The 18,969-nt window shown below is 44.7% G+C and overlaps 1 protein-coding gene across 9 annotated transcripts in view; it reads left to right on the top strand.

The window, feature by feature from the left end:
* The first annotated feature begins 1,344 nt into the window (after window positions 1-1,344).
* IKZF2 (IKAROS family zinc finger 2) overlaps window positions 1,345-18,969 on the top strand; it is a 118,778-nt gene continuing 101,153 nt past the window's right edge. For 3 of the 9 annotated variants that reach the window (XM_054830438.1, XM_054830434.1, XM_054830436.1), the window contains exons 1-3: window positions 1,359-1,513; window positions 4,250-4,298; window positions 5,022-5,126. In XM_054830438.1, coding sequence (XP_054686413.1) covers window positions 4,265-4,298; window positions 5,022-5,126 — 139 coding nt within the window. In that variant the 5' untranslated portion in view covers window positions 1,359-1,513; window positions 4,250-4,264. Of the gene's footprint in view, window positions 1,514-2,409; window positions 2,489-2,608; window positions 2,690-2,922; window positions 2,959-4,249; window positions 4,299-5,021; window positions 5,127-17,484; window positions 17,519-18,969 lie in introns of those variants that run through there. The other 6 variants (XM_054830432.1, XM_054830433.1, XM_054830435.1 and 3 more) reach the window with 6 other exon arrangements.

Genomic DNA, 18,969 nt, shown 5'->3' with positions numbered 1-18,969 from the left:
CTAGTGTTTGCGTGCTTAACTTTGCAAATTTAAACTTACTATCTGTGTATGTAACGCATGACATACACAACCACAGCTGCTTAATGGACCGTTAACTCTGGTGCCTAATAACTGCGTTACCGCAGTCACCAGCGCCCAGCAGATCAGCTTGGACCAAGAGACGCTCGAAGAAAAATGGATGTTGCTATTGCACCTGATCGAAGACCTGCTGAAGGCCAGGGAAAGCGCCCGTGAGAAAGCACACAAGCCCATGGGCACAGACGACACGGGTGACCGCCTCGCTGCAGACGTGCCCGGCGGCGGCGGTGGGTTTGGGGCCAGGCCCCCGAGCCGTGTGGCATCTGGAGGTGTTTCTTCAGCCTTGGCCGTGAGGCGCAGCAAGGGGTTTCAGCAGGAGAGGAACGATGCTGGTTTTTCCACTTTCCCCACCACACCGCCTTCTCGGCAGAAGGGAAAAATAGCATGGAAAGGCTTTTATTTTAACCGGGCTTTCTCTCTAAGCCTAACACTTACAAAAAGAGAAAGAAATTACCTCATATTTACTCTGAACGTTCTACTAGATAATAAGCACGGCGGCTCTCAACCCTTCCCCTCAGGCTGCCCGCCCCCGGGGAGGCTCCCCACCGCGGCGGTCATTACAGCAAAGCCGGGAGCGGCGGGACGGGCCGCGGCCAACGCTGCGCACCCGCGGCCGCCCGGCGGTTAAAAATAGAAGTGCTGAATCATGACTCCGCCGGCAACTTCACCCGCCCGGCGGCTGCCGCTCCTGAGGGGAGGGAGGAGCGGGGAGGGGGGGGGGTGCGTGGGGGACGCGGGGCAGCCCGGTGCCCGGTGGGGGACGGACAACGGGGACGGACGGGGACGCGGCCGTGCCCTGAGGGGGCGGCGCGCGCGCGCCTGTGTCCGTCCGCGTGAGGCGCGGAGCGCACGCGGCGGCACTTGTCCTCTAATCGATTGCCGAGCGTGCTGAGCGGCCCTGCCGGCGCGGGCACCCGCCCCCCGCGCGCCCCCCCCACCCCCCCCCCTCGCTCCACACCCCGCCACCCACCCCCGTCCCCGCGCCGCGCCGCGCGCTTGCCGCGCCGGCCCTTGGGTGAGGCGCCGCGGGGCGGCTGGGGCGGCGCGCGCCCGGGGGCTTGCGCGCGCGCGCGCGCCAGCGGCCGCGCGTGTATGTGAGCGTGTCCGTGTGTGTGCGCGCGCGCGTGTGTCTCGGTGTGTGGCGCGTGTGTGTGTGTGTGTGTGTATGCGAGTGAGTGAGTGAGTGAGTGCGGGCGTGCGCCTGCCGCCGCCGCCGGATCGGTTTCTCGGGGTTTGACCAGCTGTCCCAGGCTAACCCTGCTCTCTGAAGATGGAGGAAGTAAAAACAGGATTACCCTTAGCTACAGCTCCACTGCCTTAGTTTCCATAGCCAACTGCCGTGCACAAACACACCTCCACTAGGCAGAGAGAGCCGACACTAATAAAAACACAAACAAAAGGGTGATGGAAGTGATTCACTGCCTGCGCGGCTGAGGTAAATCTGCGCCTGGCTTCTTTTTATTTCTTTTTCTTTTTTTTTTTTCCTCCCCCCCCCCCCCCCCTCCCTCTCCCCGGTCTTTCTTTCGCTGGTGGGGAGGACAGCTCCGTCCGGTGTGCGAGGCGGCTGCGGGGACGGCGGGGCTGTGTCTGCGTGCGGTGTGTGCGGAGGGGTCCCCGAGTAAAGTGCGGTTGTGCAGCATCTCCCGCACGGCGGTGGGCTCCGATGACTTGTTGCTGTTAGCCTTAAAAAAAAACAAAAAACAAAAAACCCAAACAAACCCCAAACCCCCCTTCCCCAAATCCATCCCAAGCGGGCGGAGAGGGGCGGCGGGGGTGGGTGTGCGTGTGCCGGGGGGCGGCGGGGCTCGCCCGGTCCGTTAGTCAGCGCCGGCCCCAACTGCCATTTCCCTCAGCGCCCGCCGCCACCTGCGGGCCCCCGGGGGGCTGCGGCCTGACGCGGCGGCGGGAGGGGTGTGCGTGTGTGTGTGGAAGGGAAAGGGAGAAAATGAAATGAAATGAAAAATGAGGCAGGACTTCCATGACTTTGACAGGTTGTGGTATGGGCGGGGAGAGGCAGGGATGAGGCGCGGAGCCCGGTGTCGCCCAGGGCCGGAGCAGCACTCCGGGGAAGTTGGCCTAGGTTTCCTGCGCGGGGTGTGAGTGCGTCTGCCGGGGCCCCCCCTCACCCCATCCCGCCCCACATCCCCTCACCCCATCCCGCCCCACATCCCCTCCTCTCCCCCCCGTTTTCGTGCCGATTCGTAAGGAACCGGTGGATCAAGTTTTTTCTCTCTCTCCTCTCTCTCCCCGCTGGTTAATCGCATTGCTGCTGACCTCCCTCCCTCCCTCTCCCTCTCCCTCTCTTTTTTTGTTCTTCATCTTCCTTCAAAGTATGTGCCATTCCTGAGCGAGTTTCCCCGCCGGCTGATCCCCGGGGCTGCCCGGCTCCCCGGCTCCGCATGCCCCACCTGTAAGTGCCGGGGGCGGGTTTCTCTCCCCCCTACCCCCTCCTCCCTTTCTCTCTATTTCTCTCTCTTTTTTAAAAAAAAAAAAAAAAAATTAAACTTTCCCCATCTTGCTGTGTCTTCAGCCGGAGCAAAATTCTCTCTCTCCATTCGTTGTGGAAAGGGAGGCTTAGCAGCTGGGATTTGCCATCACCAGCCTACAAATGGTGACCAAACTTTTTTCTTTTCCCCCCTCCTCTTCCTCCTCCTCCTCCTCCCCCCTTGAAGCAATAAAAAAATAAAAATCAAACCGTGTTTTAATTTCGGTTATGGATGTTTTCTGTGTTTCTTTTTGTCTTCCTTTCTCTTCCTCCTCCCTTCCTCCCCTTTCTTTTCCTTCCACTTCATTGGCTGGGATGATCTTTCCCTGTTGCTTCTGATGTTTCTTTCTTTTTCTCAGTGTGTGCCTGCCTACCTGGACTAGGGGGAAGATAAGGTAATTTTGAAGGGCTTGAGCAAGTGGCTTACCTGTTTTGAAAACTTTTTTTTTTTTTTTTAGATTTCTTTTTAAGAGTCATGTGAAAATCAGTAATTTAAGAGAGTTTGGTAGCAGCTGGGCAGGTTGAAATTTAAGTGTTATGTGCTGAATGCCTTGGGAATTTGATCTGCTTTATACCAAAGAAGAGCACAGAGAAAAGTATTTATTTATTGGGGGGAAGGGGGGGGGGGAAGGAAAGCGGGTTAAGGGAGGGGGAGGGAAGTGGTTTTGGAGACAAGAAGTGAAGCTGCCTGTTTTCCAGTAAGTAATGGAGAAATTCCAGGAGCCAGGGCTAAATATACTTGGCGATCAATACAGAAATGGCTCATTGTGAATAATTTAGCTGCCTGGTGCAGTGAGAGTTTTGAAACTAAAGGCAAAAAAGAGGCTGTGGAGGGAGAGAGGAAATAAAATTCTCCTCTGGTCATGTCAGATTCTTAACTTTTCCACTTAAAAGAACATAGTTATGATTATTGATTTCTCTTTTTTTTTTTTTTTTCCCCCCCTCAATATATATCAAATGATAGCTAGGGGGTGTCATTCTATACAGTTACTTGGGTTTCTGGAAAGTAATAGCTTGTTCTGTGTCAGCAAAGTGCTTCCAGAAACTTTAAGATTGCTTCACGCCACAAAATGCATGATCTGGGAGTATTAAGTGTGATGTTCGGCCCCATGCTGTGGCAGATAAATAGGGTTAGAGTGAACAGGTGCGTGTGTACAGGTGTGTGCGTGCGTACAGTGGTGTGAGACAGAGAGTTGCAATAGCTCTCTCGAAGGGGAACGGGCACTGGTGGGCTTTATTTTGTTTAGATCAGGATGGAGTCTCTTGGAGTGCGTGTGGAAAGAGCAATTTTTAATAGTATCCATCTCCTCAAAGTCTGTTCTGGCTGTGAGAGCTGATAATTGATAAAGCATTACCATCCCGGCTTGAACAAAACAAGTGGAAAGTCGGGGGAAAAAATCTCTCAGATCAGGTAAAAATGCAGGTGGGGGACAGAGAGGGGTATGGTCAGACCAAGATGATCCCGGTGCCGCCTGCCTACGAGGCAGCTGAATTTCTCTACTCAGACAATTTGCAGGAAGAGTTCAGTGCTTTGCAAACGAGCACATGCAGGACACTTGTGTGTTTCTCTAGGCAATGGTTGCAACAGCAGTAAAATGGGCAACTACTTAGGGCTTTAAGTAAGTTTAATCATTTAATGGTTGATACTGACAGGCGTCTTTGAGGGTGTACTTTTCTGCCTTGCAGCACTGCACTTTGACTATGGAAGCAGAGGCTGCTGATGGATATATAACATGTAAGTAGTAATTTCATTTGATTATTCTGAATTACTTTTCTTTTCCCGCTATCCATTCTATAATGCAGATGCCCAAAACTTTAGCTTCCTTGTGTATGGTCTTTGCATTGAGATGACGCTGAATTAATAGCATTTAAGCATAAACTTTGCGTATGACTAAAAAATGCATGGGGATGGGTGCATGGGTGAGTAGCTTCAGGTTTAAATATTTGCTGAGGATGAATGAACTTTGCAAAGGAGAGAGAGTTCATCTTCAGAAATTCAAATTGCAGCCAAAAACTTTTTATGCCTTTCACTATGCACTTCTCCCGTTTTCTGTGTCAGGGCTTGTGTAAGTGCTTTGTTTAACTGTCAGTTAACTGAAAGCTCTGGGGGAAAGGTCTGTACAGTAAAGTGCTACTTCAGCCTTCCCCAGCCCAGCCCCGATTCTCAGTGTCTGCAAATGGAAAAGCAACCCTAACTTCTCTTGAGACAAAGCAGCCAGGGCAAGGTTTGTCACAGGCGTAGAAGCTAGGAGACTGGTGACCGTAGCTTTGAGGGGGCTCTTAAAATCAGTCGAATGTTTGCTTGTGGGCAGTGAGAGTCCAGTTTGCACAGGCTGTGGCAGACCCCGCTGGTAAAGGAGGGAAGGGCAGGGGCGAAGGGAGCGAGCGGGTTGGAGTTGTTAATCCTCGCGTTGCTCTGCTCTGGAAACTTATGGGGGGACTTGTTCTGTGAACGCAGGTGACAACGAGCTTTCGCCCGAAAGGGAGCACTGCGGCATGGCTATTGACCTCACCTCCAGCACACCCAATGGGCAGCACACCTCCCCCGGTCACATGGCAAGCAGTAAGTCTCTTCTTAAACCGGCCCTTGGGTTAGTCTGGTCCTCCAGCTCTTCAGCAGCTTGCTTACCCAGTCTTAACCGCTGCTGTAGGAGTCGCTAATAAAAGAAGAGAAGGACAGGGTAGATTTTATTTTTATTTTAAATTTTATTTCTTGTTCATGCTGGTGTCTCATCTAAACATGAACGGGATTACTAGTCTGAACTATCCCAAGGTGGCATTTGAGAGCTGGTCCTTACCTGTTGCAGGTAGGAAAACGCTAGGCTTGACATGTGCTGGTTTTGTTTCATCAGGTTTTGAAATCCAAATGGAAATTGTTGTTGTTGTTATTATTACTTACTGTGCTTCCCAAAACAGCTTGAAGTAGCTTTATTTGAAAACAAACACATTTTATTTACAAAAAGGCTTTACTCTGGCAAAAGTATAAAGTTAAAATATCTGGGTTTGATGACAGGTTCTATTTTACTATTCCATGTAGAAACTTCAGCATCCTATTCATTACCTCAGCTTTGCCTTGGCAAGTCCAAAAGTGGCTGAGATAATTGGAAGTTTATGGCACTCGGCACTCTCCAACAAACTGAAAGGATTTTGTTTTAGGATGTCGGGAGAAATTGAGAGAATGTAGAGATGTGGGAGTCTACTGAGAGTGTCAAGTGCTGATAATATATTAATAATTATTTTCATGCTGTATTTTAGATGTGGATAAATGTAGCTCGCACACAGTTCATAAACCCAACATCCTTTCTTTTTTGTGCCTGTGTGAGTGCCATAGTTTGTTTTACTGTCGGTTACAATGTTATATCAAGATATTTACCTTAAAGTACCTCTGTACTTGTATTCAAAAATAATGTAACATGCTTTGCTTCCAATATACTTTCAGAGGGTTCCTCTCTATGTGATACAGATTTTTCTTTCTAGTGTGTGTGCTACAGATAGGTATTTTTCTTTTTAACCTGAGTGTTTGTACAATAGCCCACTGAAAACTGTGAAAGAAAAAGAGAGCTCTTAGGGTTGCTTGCTTTAAAATACGCAGCATATTGCCTTCAAAGTCTTTCTTACTGAGAAAAAGATGTTACTTTCCTTTAAGAATTCTTCTTTCCTCCTGCAAATTACGAGTAAAACGCAGTTTTTATGAGCCTTTAAAACTGAGGGTTATTATGAAGATCTCCCAATTATATACATGTTGCTAGAGAATATGATTGCTAATACTCTGGACTGAACTTTATATGACAACCGATCATAATTCAGCATCTTTAGACAATTCCAATCCTGCTGCACTGGGATTCTGATATATTTTATTATGTTGTAAAACTTTTACTACTCACTTTCTTCATTTTCTTTGTTTCCTTTTTATTAATGGGAAGCCTTCATTGGAAGAGAAAAAAAGCTCCCTGTTTTAAATCTTCTTTATAATCTAGACTAAAAACTAGAGTCAAATTAGGGAATAAAAAGATCTAGGATGAAGTCATGCAAAAATACCTTAACACATTCAATATTTGTCTGCTCATTGTGTTAACATTTTCAATGATTTTTTAAGCTTTGTTAGTTCTTGCAACACACATGTATCTGCAGCCTTGGTGAATATATTTTTTTTTTTAAATGTGTTTTGTGATATCTCACAGGTGTCTCAACTGCTTTCATCACTGCTGCTCTGTATTAAGCATGTGCTGCTGTTGAAAAACTAGGGGCTCTGCGTGGGGTTCTTAAGCCAAGCAAAATTCGAGCTTCTTAAATTTGTTGTAATTTATATACTGTTTGCAGGCATAAGAATGTTTTGCAGAGAGGTGGTTTGTTCTGTCTTAAACATGGAAGGTATTGATTAGAGGTTGTCGGCTCTGTGGCAGCTGTTACGGTGGTTCACTTAAGGTTTTTGGCCAAATCTTGAATCTGGCATGTGTAGACTAAATCGCCAGGCTGTGCTTTAGAGCTTTCCACCTGTTTTGCGGGGTACAGCAAATCATTTTAAAGGTTCAGCATCCCAGGGGCCTGTGACCTCTGGGTTTTTTGTTATTTTTGTTGTTGTTGTTTTGTCGTGTTTTGTTTTGTTTTTTTTTAAGGAGAGGTGGACGTGGGAGAGTAAGGAGGAATAGCTGTTCCAAATATTTTGTATGAATTTGGTAGCACCTGTTGATCGATCCATCATCCTCCGTTGTAAGTGGAGCAAGTAGCTGCGTTGTATTTCAGTATGGTTTAATTCCTAGCGGAGTCTCTGGAGACTGATGGACTGTTGGCCTGCCGCTATCGCGAAGCCCAAGACATGTTGTTCTGGCTGGGCAGGGTTTGCTAACGGAGGAGGTGGTACATCAGGTGGTACTTGGATCAGACCCCAAATGTTTCACTCCCAGTTTTGTTGCCAGTCATCCGCAGAAGGTGGATGGCCCTATTTAGCTGTGCGCTCAGGATGTGCACCTGCAGGGCAGAGATCTAAGTTTTGACCTTTGTTCTTGCATTCCATTGAATTGTTTTGAACCACAGCTCTTAATTTAGCCTTAATTTGCGTCTGGCTCAAACAGAGACAAAACCATAAGAAGCAAATTTCTTGGATCTGTACCGAAACGGCTGAGCAGTGCTCTCCCAGCAACAGTAAAATTATGTGCTAGGTAAAGAGTTTTCTATGTTCGTTAGCCCCTGGCAATCCGTGTTAGTAGGAGTTCTGGCTGGGCTACTGATGTTTTCAGGTTCTATTCCAAAAGGTTTCAGGTTAAATATTTTGGCTCGTGTTGGAGAGTTGTCTACTGCATCCTTTAACCTATTATCATTTTCAAGTATCTAGACGGTATGTATGTATAGGTTATGGATGGGGCTGACACTCCATTTTCCTTGTGAATGAGATGATCCTGAAAGATAAATCACAGCAAATCGCCTGTCATAGCTAACTAATGATCTTACATATACCTTACGGTATGTATCTGCCTTTAGCAGAATACTGTATGTATGTTGGCAGATTGTAGTTTTATGTAAGCAGAGATTTAAAATACGTGTAAATAGTCAAACTGAATAGGTTGATAGATCATTTCGCTTTCTTCTACAGCAAAGGACAAATTAGTGCTATACCTGTTGAGTACATGATGATACATTTACATAGCCCCAAATCTGGAAGTCCAGATTTTCTTCTGATCTTCTGTAGGAAAACTATTCCAAAGGCTGACACCCAGAGCTGGGTGTCAAAGGCCTGCTCAATTAACTTCGCGTTGGTACTAAAGAGTTCCCTGCATGGCCCTAAGCCCTCCTCTAGGCCCCACTGAGTTCAAGGGAGTCTGTCTTGTTGCCTTTGGTGAATGTTGAACTAGGGTGTAAATGATCAGGAACCTCGGAATAGTAACTGGCATGCTAATTAAAGGCTGATGGAGAATCCTTGTAAAAGAGGCTTTAAAAAGAAATAATTCCCTGTCACCTCCTCATAATACCATGCTGAGTTCTTACTATAGTTATTGGAGATAAATTTATTTTTTCTTGTAGGTTAAAATGTACTTAGAAGAATGTCCCCTTTAGAAACTGCAGGGGCACAGTTGTTCAGTTAGTTGACTCAATGACTGCTTTGGATAGGATGAAGGATACTTCTCTAAGACCACTCGCCTGGTATCCTATGGAAAATAATAACACCAGCTATTAGCATCTGACAGTCGGTGACAGAGGAAATTTCGTCTTAAATTAGAGACTTTACAGTGGGTATAGATAACTTTCTTATCTCTGCTTTCATAGACAAAAGCAGCCCTTAAACGAAACGGAGACAGAACAATCATAAATATCAAACCCAACATCTGATGTTTGAAACTGATTAAAATTGTGGTACGCTTTCAAGATGTATTTATAGTACCTTAAAGTGTCACTAAGTTATGAGAAATAATTTATTAAGAAAATAAGCATTGTCAATGGACTCTGTTAGTTGCTGAAAATAATGAGGTGATTGCTTTTTCTCTGTGGTGGGGACTGATCGCACTGCCTGACAAGCTAGCTGTTGGGACAACAGTATTAAGTGTGAATGATGTCAGCAGTGGTCTTTAAAGAGAACTCAGGCAAGGTCTTATTATAATGTAGCCAATATGGTATTCCCAGTGATGGGAGTGGACTGTGGTGGACTGTCAGTTGCACTCTTTTTTTTTTTTTTTTGGTAACTTCAAAGCCCCAAATCTTTCTTGCTTGCTTTCACTTTTCGACTCTAAATTGTCATACAAGCCCTATTTTGTCACAGTTATGTTGCCCCAAGCAGAAAGTTTCATGTACCACAGCTGTATCAGCACCACATCTGTATGGAAAACAAAATGTAACTGTGGAGTCTGCCTTTTGGAATGAAAACGTGTAAAATTAGAGGTTGCTTCATGCCTCAGCTACGCGGCAAACAAACCTTGCCATCGCCAGAGTCTACGGCCCAGGCACGTGAAGGCGGACCTTGCACTGGGATTCTTTTTGGCTCAGTATGTGTTTTTTTTCAGTAGGATGAGATGACAGAGGCTGAGCCTCTGCAGGAGGCTTTTCTTCAGGGAGGGTGGTTGAAGCTGGCTGGGCTGGGCTGCAGGAGGGAATCGAGTTAGTGCTTTGAGGCAGGCACTGGGGCACAAAGAATTCTGGTAGCCAAACTGCTCTGCTCTGAAGTGGGGATTCAGGTCTCCAGTTCTTCCAAATATTTTGCAAAGTGTGAAACACTGCACAGGGTGCTAAAAACTTGTACTGGATAACCTCGAGATGCTGAGGAATCTCTTTCCTCAGTGGCCTTTAAGGAGTAGGGTAGGTAACATTTATGGGTCTGGCTGTCTTTAATCCTGCCTCAGTGCAGGGAGGTGGACTTCTGACAGTCACTTGAGATGTCCTCCAGTCCTTTGTGTCTGACTTCCCAACCTTGACAGTTTGATATTTAGAGAGCTTGGTTGTGGAATTTCATGATGGTGTCCAATACAGACGTACCTGTGGTTTTACAGGTTGAAGGGTGGTGAAGATGTACTATGCCAAGATGAGCTTAGACATAAGGGATGGGCTCAATAAAGTGTGGCAGGGAACTGGAAGAAGTGAGCTCCTTTGACACTTACAGAAGCAATGAATTTGCTTCAGTCTTTTAACCTCAGACTCCCTGAGAATTGCCGGGGGAATAATACTCGTGAAAGTTTTAGTCAATGGGTTTAGCTTTCTTGAAGTTTAAGGAGGAAAAATAAAGTAATAGAAAAAGAGGTGATGATCAGGCTTTAAACAGAAATCTAGGTTTTTGTCCATGCGTATGAAACCAAAACTCTGCAGAGTAGTGTTACACCATTTGTTTCTTTTTTTCTTTTTTTTTTTTTAAAAAAAAGAAAAATAAAGAAAAGGTTACCTGGAAATGAAATACCTACTGGGATGCACCTTGGATAGTTGTAGCTTCATACATATTGGCTTAGATTTTTTACACTGGTATGGTTAAAATAATGAAATAGTTCCTGTGATACGAACTGTGTGTAGATGAAAACTGAGTAGCCACTGAAGCTGCTAGGTGTTTATGTAATTACTGTCTGTAGCTCACACTCCAACAGCGGAGGGCTTCCCCTGTGTGTTTTTCATATCTTCTGTCAAGGTCTCTCTGGCGTTCCCTATGGAATCAGATACTCAGCTGCAAAAACATTCCTCTCTCTTGGTGAGTGTTATAACGAGGGTGGAGTGAAACGATCAGTTAATCTCATTAAATAGGTTTTTATTCATTCTGATGGAAGTCTCTTGAGAGGTCATCTGCCAGGGCTTTGTTGCAGCACACACCTTTCTTAGGGAGCTTCTGTTATTCTCTTGGACTGTCAGGTTCGGTTAACTTTCCTTGGTACACACCCTGTTACAACACTCGGTGCTCTTGCTAGCTTTGTAGTCAGCAAGTTTTCAGTGTTTGCTTCTGGAATTTCAGTTCCTTTTCAGACATGCCAACAAAAAGGGCAATCCTCATCTTCCTTGAAATGTGACACTTGGAGAGCAGCTGGACGACGAGATACCCACTAGAGAGAGCTCTGTCTTTCCCACTCCTGAATCTTGGGGGTAGGTGCCCCTGCTGTTGGATCGAGGGCTAGTTTCCCATGCCTGTGGGCCGCTGGCTCTGTCTAGTCCTCCAGCTAAATGGCAGTTTGCAGGACTAGGTTTTACAGGTGAAAATGCATCTTTGCGCATTACTGAGGGTGAGCGGTGCTTGTTTTCCTTCCAGCTCCAAGAGGGCACCTTGGAGCAGCGATGCTATTCTAGCCAGGAGGAAAAGGCATAGCCCTATTCTGCATTTTCCTCAGCAGTCGCAGTGAATGAAACTCCTTGGAGGATCCGCCTTGAAGCAGCTCTGTAGAAAATTTAAGAGAAGGCTGTGCCACTGCTCTCTGTAGTAACAAGACCTGTTGTCAGCCTGGGCGCAGAGCCTGTGCCACGGCATGTTGTCCCTTGCCTAGAGCGGTGAACGCTTGTTTGGAGTCCAGGCGGCTGGCTGCTGCATCCCAATGGAGGGAAGCAGAGCTGCGATTATCACCGAGAAGTGATGAGGCTTGACAGGTATGGCTCTGGGCTAGGTGACCAGAGGCCCAGTTTTTCTTCCAACTGTTGTCATCGTAGCAGAGTCCCTTCGTGGTTCTGTGCTGTTTTGTTTTTCCTCTCTTGCCTTTTTTTCTGAATCACAGAGGCTGTAGATCGCTCAGGATGGAGGTTTGGATGGTACATGTTAGGCCTTGTCAACAGTAGGAATTTTATTATGATAGCTGCTTTGCTTAGAGGTTGTTTTACATTTAATTTTTGCAGCCCCGTAATGAGTTGTGTTGAGAAGTACCTTAACACCATTGCAGCTTATTTCCTGTCCCGTGCAGGAATAATTGCGGTAGTCCCAAAGCACCCTGTTCTGACGTGATTACATTAGAGCAACCACAGCATTTTAACTCTTCCATACAGCTGAGCGTTACCAGGTCCACATGTGGACAAACCCCTATTTACACTGCCCAAGAAAATGTGCCCTTGATCCGGAGCCAGGTGTACATTACCGGCTTCTGCTGGCACCGCTGTGTCAGCCTGTGGCTTTGAAGAGCTGTAATCCCTCACAGGCAGAGCCATACTGGCAGGAGCTCCTGCTGTGAGCATAGCCCTGGCTGGCAGGGTCACCTGCAAGTGGTGTTACAGGTGTTATGTTGGAGCGTACCGTAAACCAGCACACACTGTTCCTGGAAGAACATAGGATTGATTGATCCCCCTCATTTCTGTGCTGATATGTCATGTAAACTTCCGTGAATGAGACCCACTTTTTTTTTTTAACTGACTCTTGCTTTCTCCACACCCTGTATTTTTGCTTTCTAGTTTTGAGGTTTATTGCTATCACCCTGTGTGGCCGAGGCACAGCACCACAGAGGTGGTGGGCTCTGTGTGCATCATACCCACTCTTTTAGCTGACGGTTGCTCTGTGTTTGACCTGTCCAGAAAGGTCACTGGGCTCTGGGTGTCCCCTCTGGTGAAGCTGAGATTGCTGGCCGGATCCCTGTGCCCCTCAGGAACGGGGGAACACCTGTAGGTGGTTGGAGGTCAGTCCTAGGGCCAGGCCGCTCTCTCAGCCCTAGCGTGGAGAGTGTGAGTATCTGCCTCTACCAGCTGGAGGCAAATGAAAAAGAGCAGAGTTTAAGTGCATCATCTCCCTAAACAGGTAGGAGCCCCTCTTCTTAGCAGACTGCGGGTTTTACACAAGGCATGAGCCAAGGAATCTGATTGACTCCAGACCTGCCTCCGCTCTCCCCAGTGTGGCTTTGTTTACCTGGAGAAGCTGCACAGACTGTTTGTTGGGTTTTTTTCCACCACCTTTTTCTACTGTGGTATTGGTATCACCTGTGAGGCTGTTCTGGGCACAGGTGTAGTTACTGCAGTGGTGGAAGGAGAAAGGGAAGACTAGTGGGAATTTTAAAGTTCTTTCCCTATCACTGGGCTGGAGAAGGCTTTTTGAGGACACAGCTCTACTGTCCACCCTGAAGCTTCATGCAGTGGGGATAGAAGACCCAGCCACATCTTGGTGCTGCCGTGTCAGGTCCATTGTCCTGGGGCATGGAAGACTTCAAGCAGCTTCCAAAGAAGGTAGGACATACTGAAGCACAGGAAATCCATTCACCTTGTCTGCCTGTCCTGTCTATCACCTTTTTTCTCATGAAGTTTCCTCTTATGTGAGGAGGTAAGATAGTCCGTGTTTCATCTCTAGCTGATTAAAGATCTGGGCAGGGCTTACGATAGAGGTGCTCCATTTGCAGTTAAACCACATACGTGACAAAGCTTGACCTTCCAATGAGGGGTATTTTCTTGTTTATCCCCTTTGCTCCTCCACTTGAACAAAACAAGCCTTATACTAAAGATATCAATGCTGTGACCTTCAACAGTAGGCTGGAATCTTCTCAGCTCCTTATTATTCATGTTTCCCTTGCATTCCCCTCAGCCTCCAAAAACCCCTAATTCCATCAGAAGCAAGTGATGTCCTGTTTTTTCTCAAGGGACATATTCCCTCAGCCCATGAAAGTTATGTTGGTGAGTGGCACAAAAAGCTGGCTGGAGAAGCCTGTGATATGCCCAAGTTCATGTTAATTTTTCTCATAATTACTCTTTGGGAATGTGTGTGTGTGCAGTCGTATGAGAATTCACACCTACTCTTTCCTAGTCCCCAGCTCAGCCTTTGGATGTTTTATGATTCCCTTTACAAGTAAACGTGCTCTCTTAGGTAATGATCTAGCTGTAAAACACAAACTGAGAGAATTTTTGGTAACTGTGTCTGAGCATCCTTTAAACTCCAGCAGCGTGAATTAAACACACGCTTCTGTCCAAAGAGCAGCAAACAGGATGGTGTGAATTCCCTTCTTCTGAAAATGAAAGAAGTTGCCTCTTTCTGTATGAAAACAGCAAGTCTTTTTACACGGAAGAGGTATGAGGCCTATTAATTTGGGGAAGAGTAGCTATTCTCTTTAAGTCATGGATGGTTTAGAAGTTTCCAGGAAAGAGTCACAGTAGATTGAAGACCTTGTTCTGGTTAGCAGCCGAGTTGTGATAGGGGGAGAAGGCTCAGGCAAAAGAAGAAAACAAGGTTTGGTTTTGGTGGTTTTTAATCTTTTTTTCTTGAGAAATTGATATCCTGCAGTGTGTGTTTTGCCTTGTCCAGATAATGGCTCCTGAAGGAGAACAAATCTTATTAATTATCGGGTTTGCATATCGCTTTTAATTGTCTGTTCCTAGGTATGGCCTCTGTGTTGCATGTGCAGTGTGGTGGTGAGGGGCCTCTCTCCCTGCATCTCTGGGAGAGTCTGCAACGATCTGGCACCTGTGCAGAGTTTGTTCGAGTACAGTAATATTTTAGAATACACCATTGGACCTTAAATTCACACCGTGCCTTAATCCTCATCACCTTTCAGCTGTAGGCATGTCCTAGACGTAGATGCGTGTAATAGTTTTACAGTTTAATCTCCCAAAATTGGGTCAACTTCACCAGTTGTTTTGACCTTGTTACCAGGGCGGGTGGTTCCTGGGTAAGTTTAATACACCCCTGTGCAGCTGTGTGGAACAATTGGGGGTATCAGCTTTACTTGAAACCCTCTGTTTGAAATTTTTCCTCTAGCTTAAATACACAGGCCTCTCTCCCCATCCCTGTTAGGTATTATCCTTTGGATAATCTATTCTTTTAGAGTGTAATGTAATAATATCTCCTCGTTATATCATGCTTTTTTTTAACAATAAATCTTCAAGAGCTTCACAAAGGATGCCAGTTGAAGAGATACAAATGGGTGAATAAAATTATAGGCTGAAGAGGTGGAGAAAAATTAGAGAAATTTGTATTAGTATGAATTCAGCTCCTATAGGTGGGAGGCAGTCAGCTTCATCATTTGTGTATGTGACTTCAAAATGTCAGATTATAGGTAGCTCTCAAGAGTTCACAAGAATGATGTTCTAGTTGTGTATTTCAGGGTCAAGTAGTATATGACGTTAGCAGACTATGAGAGCTCTGAGAATTTATTCTTGCGCTCTCTTAAATTTGTATTGTCAGTTGCACAATTTCTTTTTCTCAAAAATCCTATGCATTTATATGTGAATCCCAAACCGGAGTGTTCCCAGAGTATAAATGCTATCACCAATCAACTGCCCTCAAATTAGCTAATCCCGAGTAGAGAAGGTTGGCAGCTGGAGAAAAAAAATGTGAAAATGTGTCCAACCCTGGTTTATGACAAGCCTGTACACGTGTGGTGTGTGTAAATAGAAATTGAAGGCACTTAGAGTTTCGGTCACTTACGATACAGATGTACAGGCTTGAAATATATTAGAATCATGCAAGTCTCATGAAATTAGGAAGCCAGAAAGAGGAGAGGTATGTGAATTGTGCCTCTGCTGAAGGAAAAGCTATTAAGCGCCACCCTTTTCAAATGTCAAATGCATGGGAAAAAGTTGTTGGAAGCCAGTCTCTGCTAAGTCTGCTGCTCGCAGAACCTACTTTTTGTTAGATGTTTGTGCAAAATCACCTTGCTGGTCAGACTGTGAGACCAGACATGACTCAGGCTATCAGCACCTAACATGGTTTCAGGTTGCTGTCTTACTGCTCTTGTGTTAAAATGCTGTGATGAGGTATTTGCTTTTTTCCTCACACTTTTAAAGTGCTTCGTTTATTTAATGTCATTAGCGCTATTGTTACTTAAATTTAGCTTCTGACTGGTAACCATTAAATATTTATAGAAAAATCGATAGTAGTGAGATTTTTGCTATAGTAAATATATATCACATATGTATTCAAAACCGAAGCAAACTGCAGTGCATTCCAGGAAATAATCTATAATGATGCTCTGTAAAGTACTTGCTCATCTTCATGTCAAGATGCTTTATCTGTGTCCCAACTGCAGCCATTCCTGCAGTGGAGCCCTGGTTGTTTTTTTAACAGCCTAAACCAACGCAGTACAGTGCATTAGAAAAAGAGTAACAATGGTGTTTTCGTTGTAGAAATGTGAATGGTAATTGCAGTAAAATTATCCAAGGTTCCTTAATGACTGTATACAGGGGATCCTTAAGTTTTATGTTGCATCTGATAGACAGCACCCCAGCACCAGACTACCGTGCGGGAAGAGAATTGTGCTAAGGTATCGGTTCTGCTTTGCTTACGCTGATTGCTATCATCCGTTCTGTTTTCTGAAACACGTGAGTGTCGTTTGGTGCCCCAGCTTGTCATGTCCTAGCCTTTGCTGTGGCATCCAAATGCCCTTATGAAACGAGTGGTGTGTGAGAGTCCCTTTGAGGAATTTCTGACGTGTCTCCTGTGAGGTCAGTACTCGGGTCTGGGTGGAGGCAAAACCAGCCCAGCATTTGGGAAGGGGAAAGTGGTTTTGGAGAAGGTGGCGACTGAAGGTGATGGTTTAAAATCGTTTAAAGCCAATGCCTAGTTAAAAAACTAGGACTGTGAGCTTAAACTGGCCCCAGAGGCAGGCTAGGGTTCCTTGGAGGGGTATGGACAAAGATATGAGATATATGGGACGCCTGACATGCGGACAAGACAATTTCTTCCCCAACTTGGGTGTCCGCATCATTTTCTCATGTGACTGTAAATGGAATAGGTCTTGGTAGACCATCAGGGAGATGACCTGAATTAATTTTTCTGGTCAGTGTTTTGGAAGGGGGAAAGCTTCCTTACCAGCTGGCGACAAAATTTCAATTTATAATTATGACTGTAGTTTATAATAATAATTCTGATTATATATATATAAACAGTTTAATCTACTATAATGTAATATGGTAACATTTGCTGAGCTTTGGCTGCTTTCAGATAGTGAAAATGTGCTGGTGGTTGTTGGACAGGATTCAGAAACATTTGTCAAAATTTTGTGCACTATGTGAACAACAAAATTTTGTGTGGATTAAGCAATTATTAATTCTCTCCCATTGTCTGTCGGATAAAACTACAACTAACTCATTAACCAAAATTAATCGTAAATAAAGCCGATCTGTTGTTGAGGAGGCTAATTAGAACTGTAATTGTGTAATGATGATGCATGTAATTTCAAAATGCAGATTTAAAAGCTACCCCTTTTGGCAGTGATAGAGCAAGGTGTTCTGCAGTGAAGCGGGATGCTTTATCGCTGTCATTGTCCTCCTAATTAATACCACCAGGATTGCCTGGGTTTTCAGTCTTATTAGTGTCCCCTATAGAGCACTCAGAAACATCCTAATTCTGCTCACGTTGAAGCCAGTGGTTAAACTGGTTTTTTACTTTGATGAGAAGAAGGTGCTACGTGGAAGTGCTGGTGTAAGAGCTGGTGTAAGACATTACACGCTCCTGGGTTTACTACTGTAGCAGCGCATCCGTGTGTCTGAGCTCTGGGAATACCGGCTGTGCTTTGGGATTTGCTACTGACTTGCCATGGAGATAGATCGGGAGTTTCAGGCCAACAAAACTGAATTGTGACTCAACGTTTTAAAAATGATTGAGTGAGTAATTTTCCATGCAGTTTCATTACAGTATCTTTTGCCCCAAGGATTATTTACTGTAGGTTAACTTCCAGCAGTTTTTCACTGCTATATGTAATCTGGATTTTTAATAAGAAAGGAATTGTTTCAATAGGATAATGTTTTTATCCCAAATTGCCCAGTTCTAATGGTAAAATTAGCATCACTAGTAAAATCAGCAGTTGTACCCGCTAGCCTGTATGCACAATTTCTTGATTATTTTTTTAATCTGTTGTCACAATATAGTAAATGCTATAATGAGGTGGTTTGGGGTTTTTTTTTTCTTAGCATAGCCTGTTTTATTTTAACAAACTACCATTTGAATCCTTAACAAAGAAATGGGCATTGGATACAGAATATATGATTCACCTTTTCTCATAATTTGTAATCACTCTACTGATTTTTTTTTTCTTCTGACTTAGTTTAGAGGTAATTGTTGAACTGAAGCATTGAATTAATCTTGAATGGTCCTACTAATCAGCCTTGAAGGGAATATTGAGCATAAATACATTTTACCTATTTTATTTTTAACTTTTCCTCTGTGAGGTTTTTTTTTTTTCTTGCGCTTCCTGGTTCACGGGGAGAAAAACCCTACGAGCATGTTTTAGTTACATCACTAATATTAGAACTGAGTAATCGGGTGGCTTTGGCAGCAGTCTCGTTTATAAATTGTTGGTGAGCAGATGGCTCACCAAGTTGGCATGCCAACTCCAAACTTTCACAATCATGAGTCAAGTTTTAAATCGCAAGATTGCCTTACATGCCATGAGATTATTTTTTTCCTGTGTGTGTGTTTGTTTAATAAATGTAATTCTCGATGTATCTTCTTGTTTCTGAGCTGTGCTTTGCACTGAAGCATGGCTTTTCAGCCATCTACTGGGTTTGGGAATGCCTTTTTTTTTCCCCTCTTAATTTAATGAAAGTGGAGACTCTTGCAGTCACTTATCTGAAAATCCTGCTGTTAAGAAAAAAACAGTAAATATCGGGTAAGAGACATAAAAGTGAGACTTGGCAATCCTGGCAAATGTCAAATAGTTCAAATGGTTGAGGTCATTCGCAATTGCACTTTTAGCAACTCCTGGTTTGTAGACACAATAATTTACTAGAAATAATTTGCTGATATGGGTAATCCTGGATATGCAAATCTGTGCCAATTTGTTTCTTTCCTAAGTGCAGGGCTTAGGCACAGAGTACAAATGTTACGTTTTGAAATGCAAGAGTGAATATTTTCTGTAAGCAAAATGTAGCAATAAGAAAAGAGAGCTGAGCTGGAGTGCTCAGATGTTCTCACTGTGAACACAGTGGAGTTCCAGAAGGGTCAGATCTTGATCCACTTGAGAATTTGGACAAATATTACTAGAAGGATTTTTTTTTCTTTTTTTTTTTTTTTGGTCTTTTTAAGCTATTCCTTCAACTAAAATTAACATGGTATA

This window comes from Grus americana, chromosome 6, assembly GCF_028858705.1.
Source record: "Grus americana isolate bGruAme1 chromosome 6, bGruAme1.mat, whole genome shotgun sequence".
Lineage (NCBI taxonomy): Eukaryota > Metazoa > Chordata > Aves > Gruiformes > Gruidae > Grus > Grus americana.
Note: the sequence above shows the minus strand (reverse complement) of the source record. Positions and strands in the feature narration are given on the sequence as shown.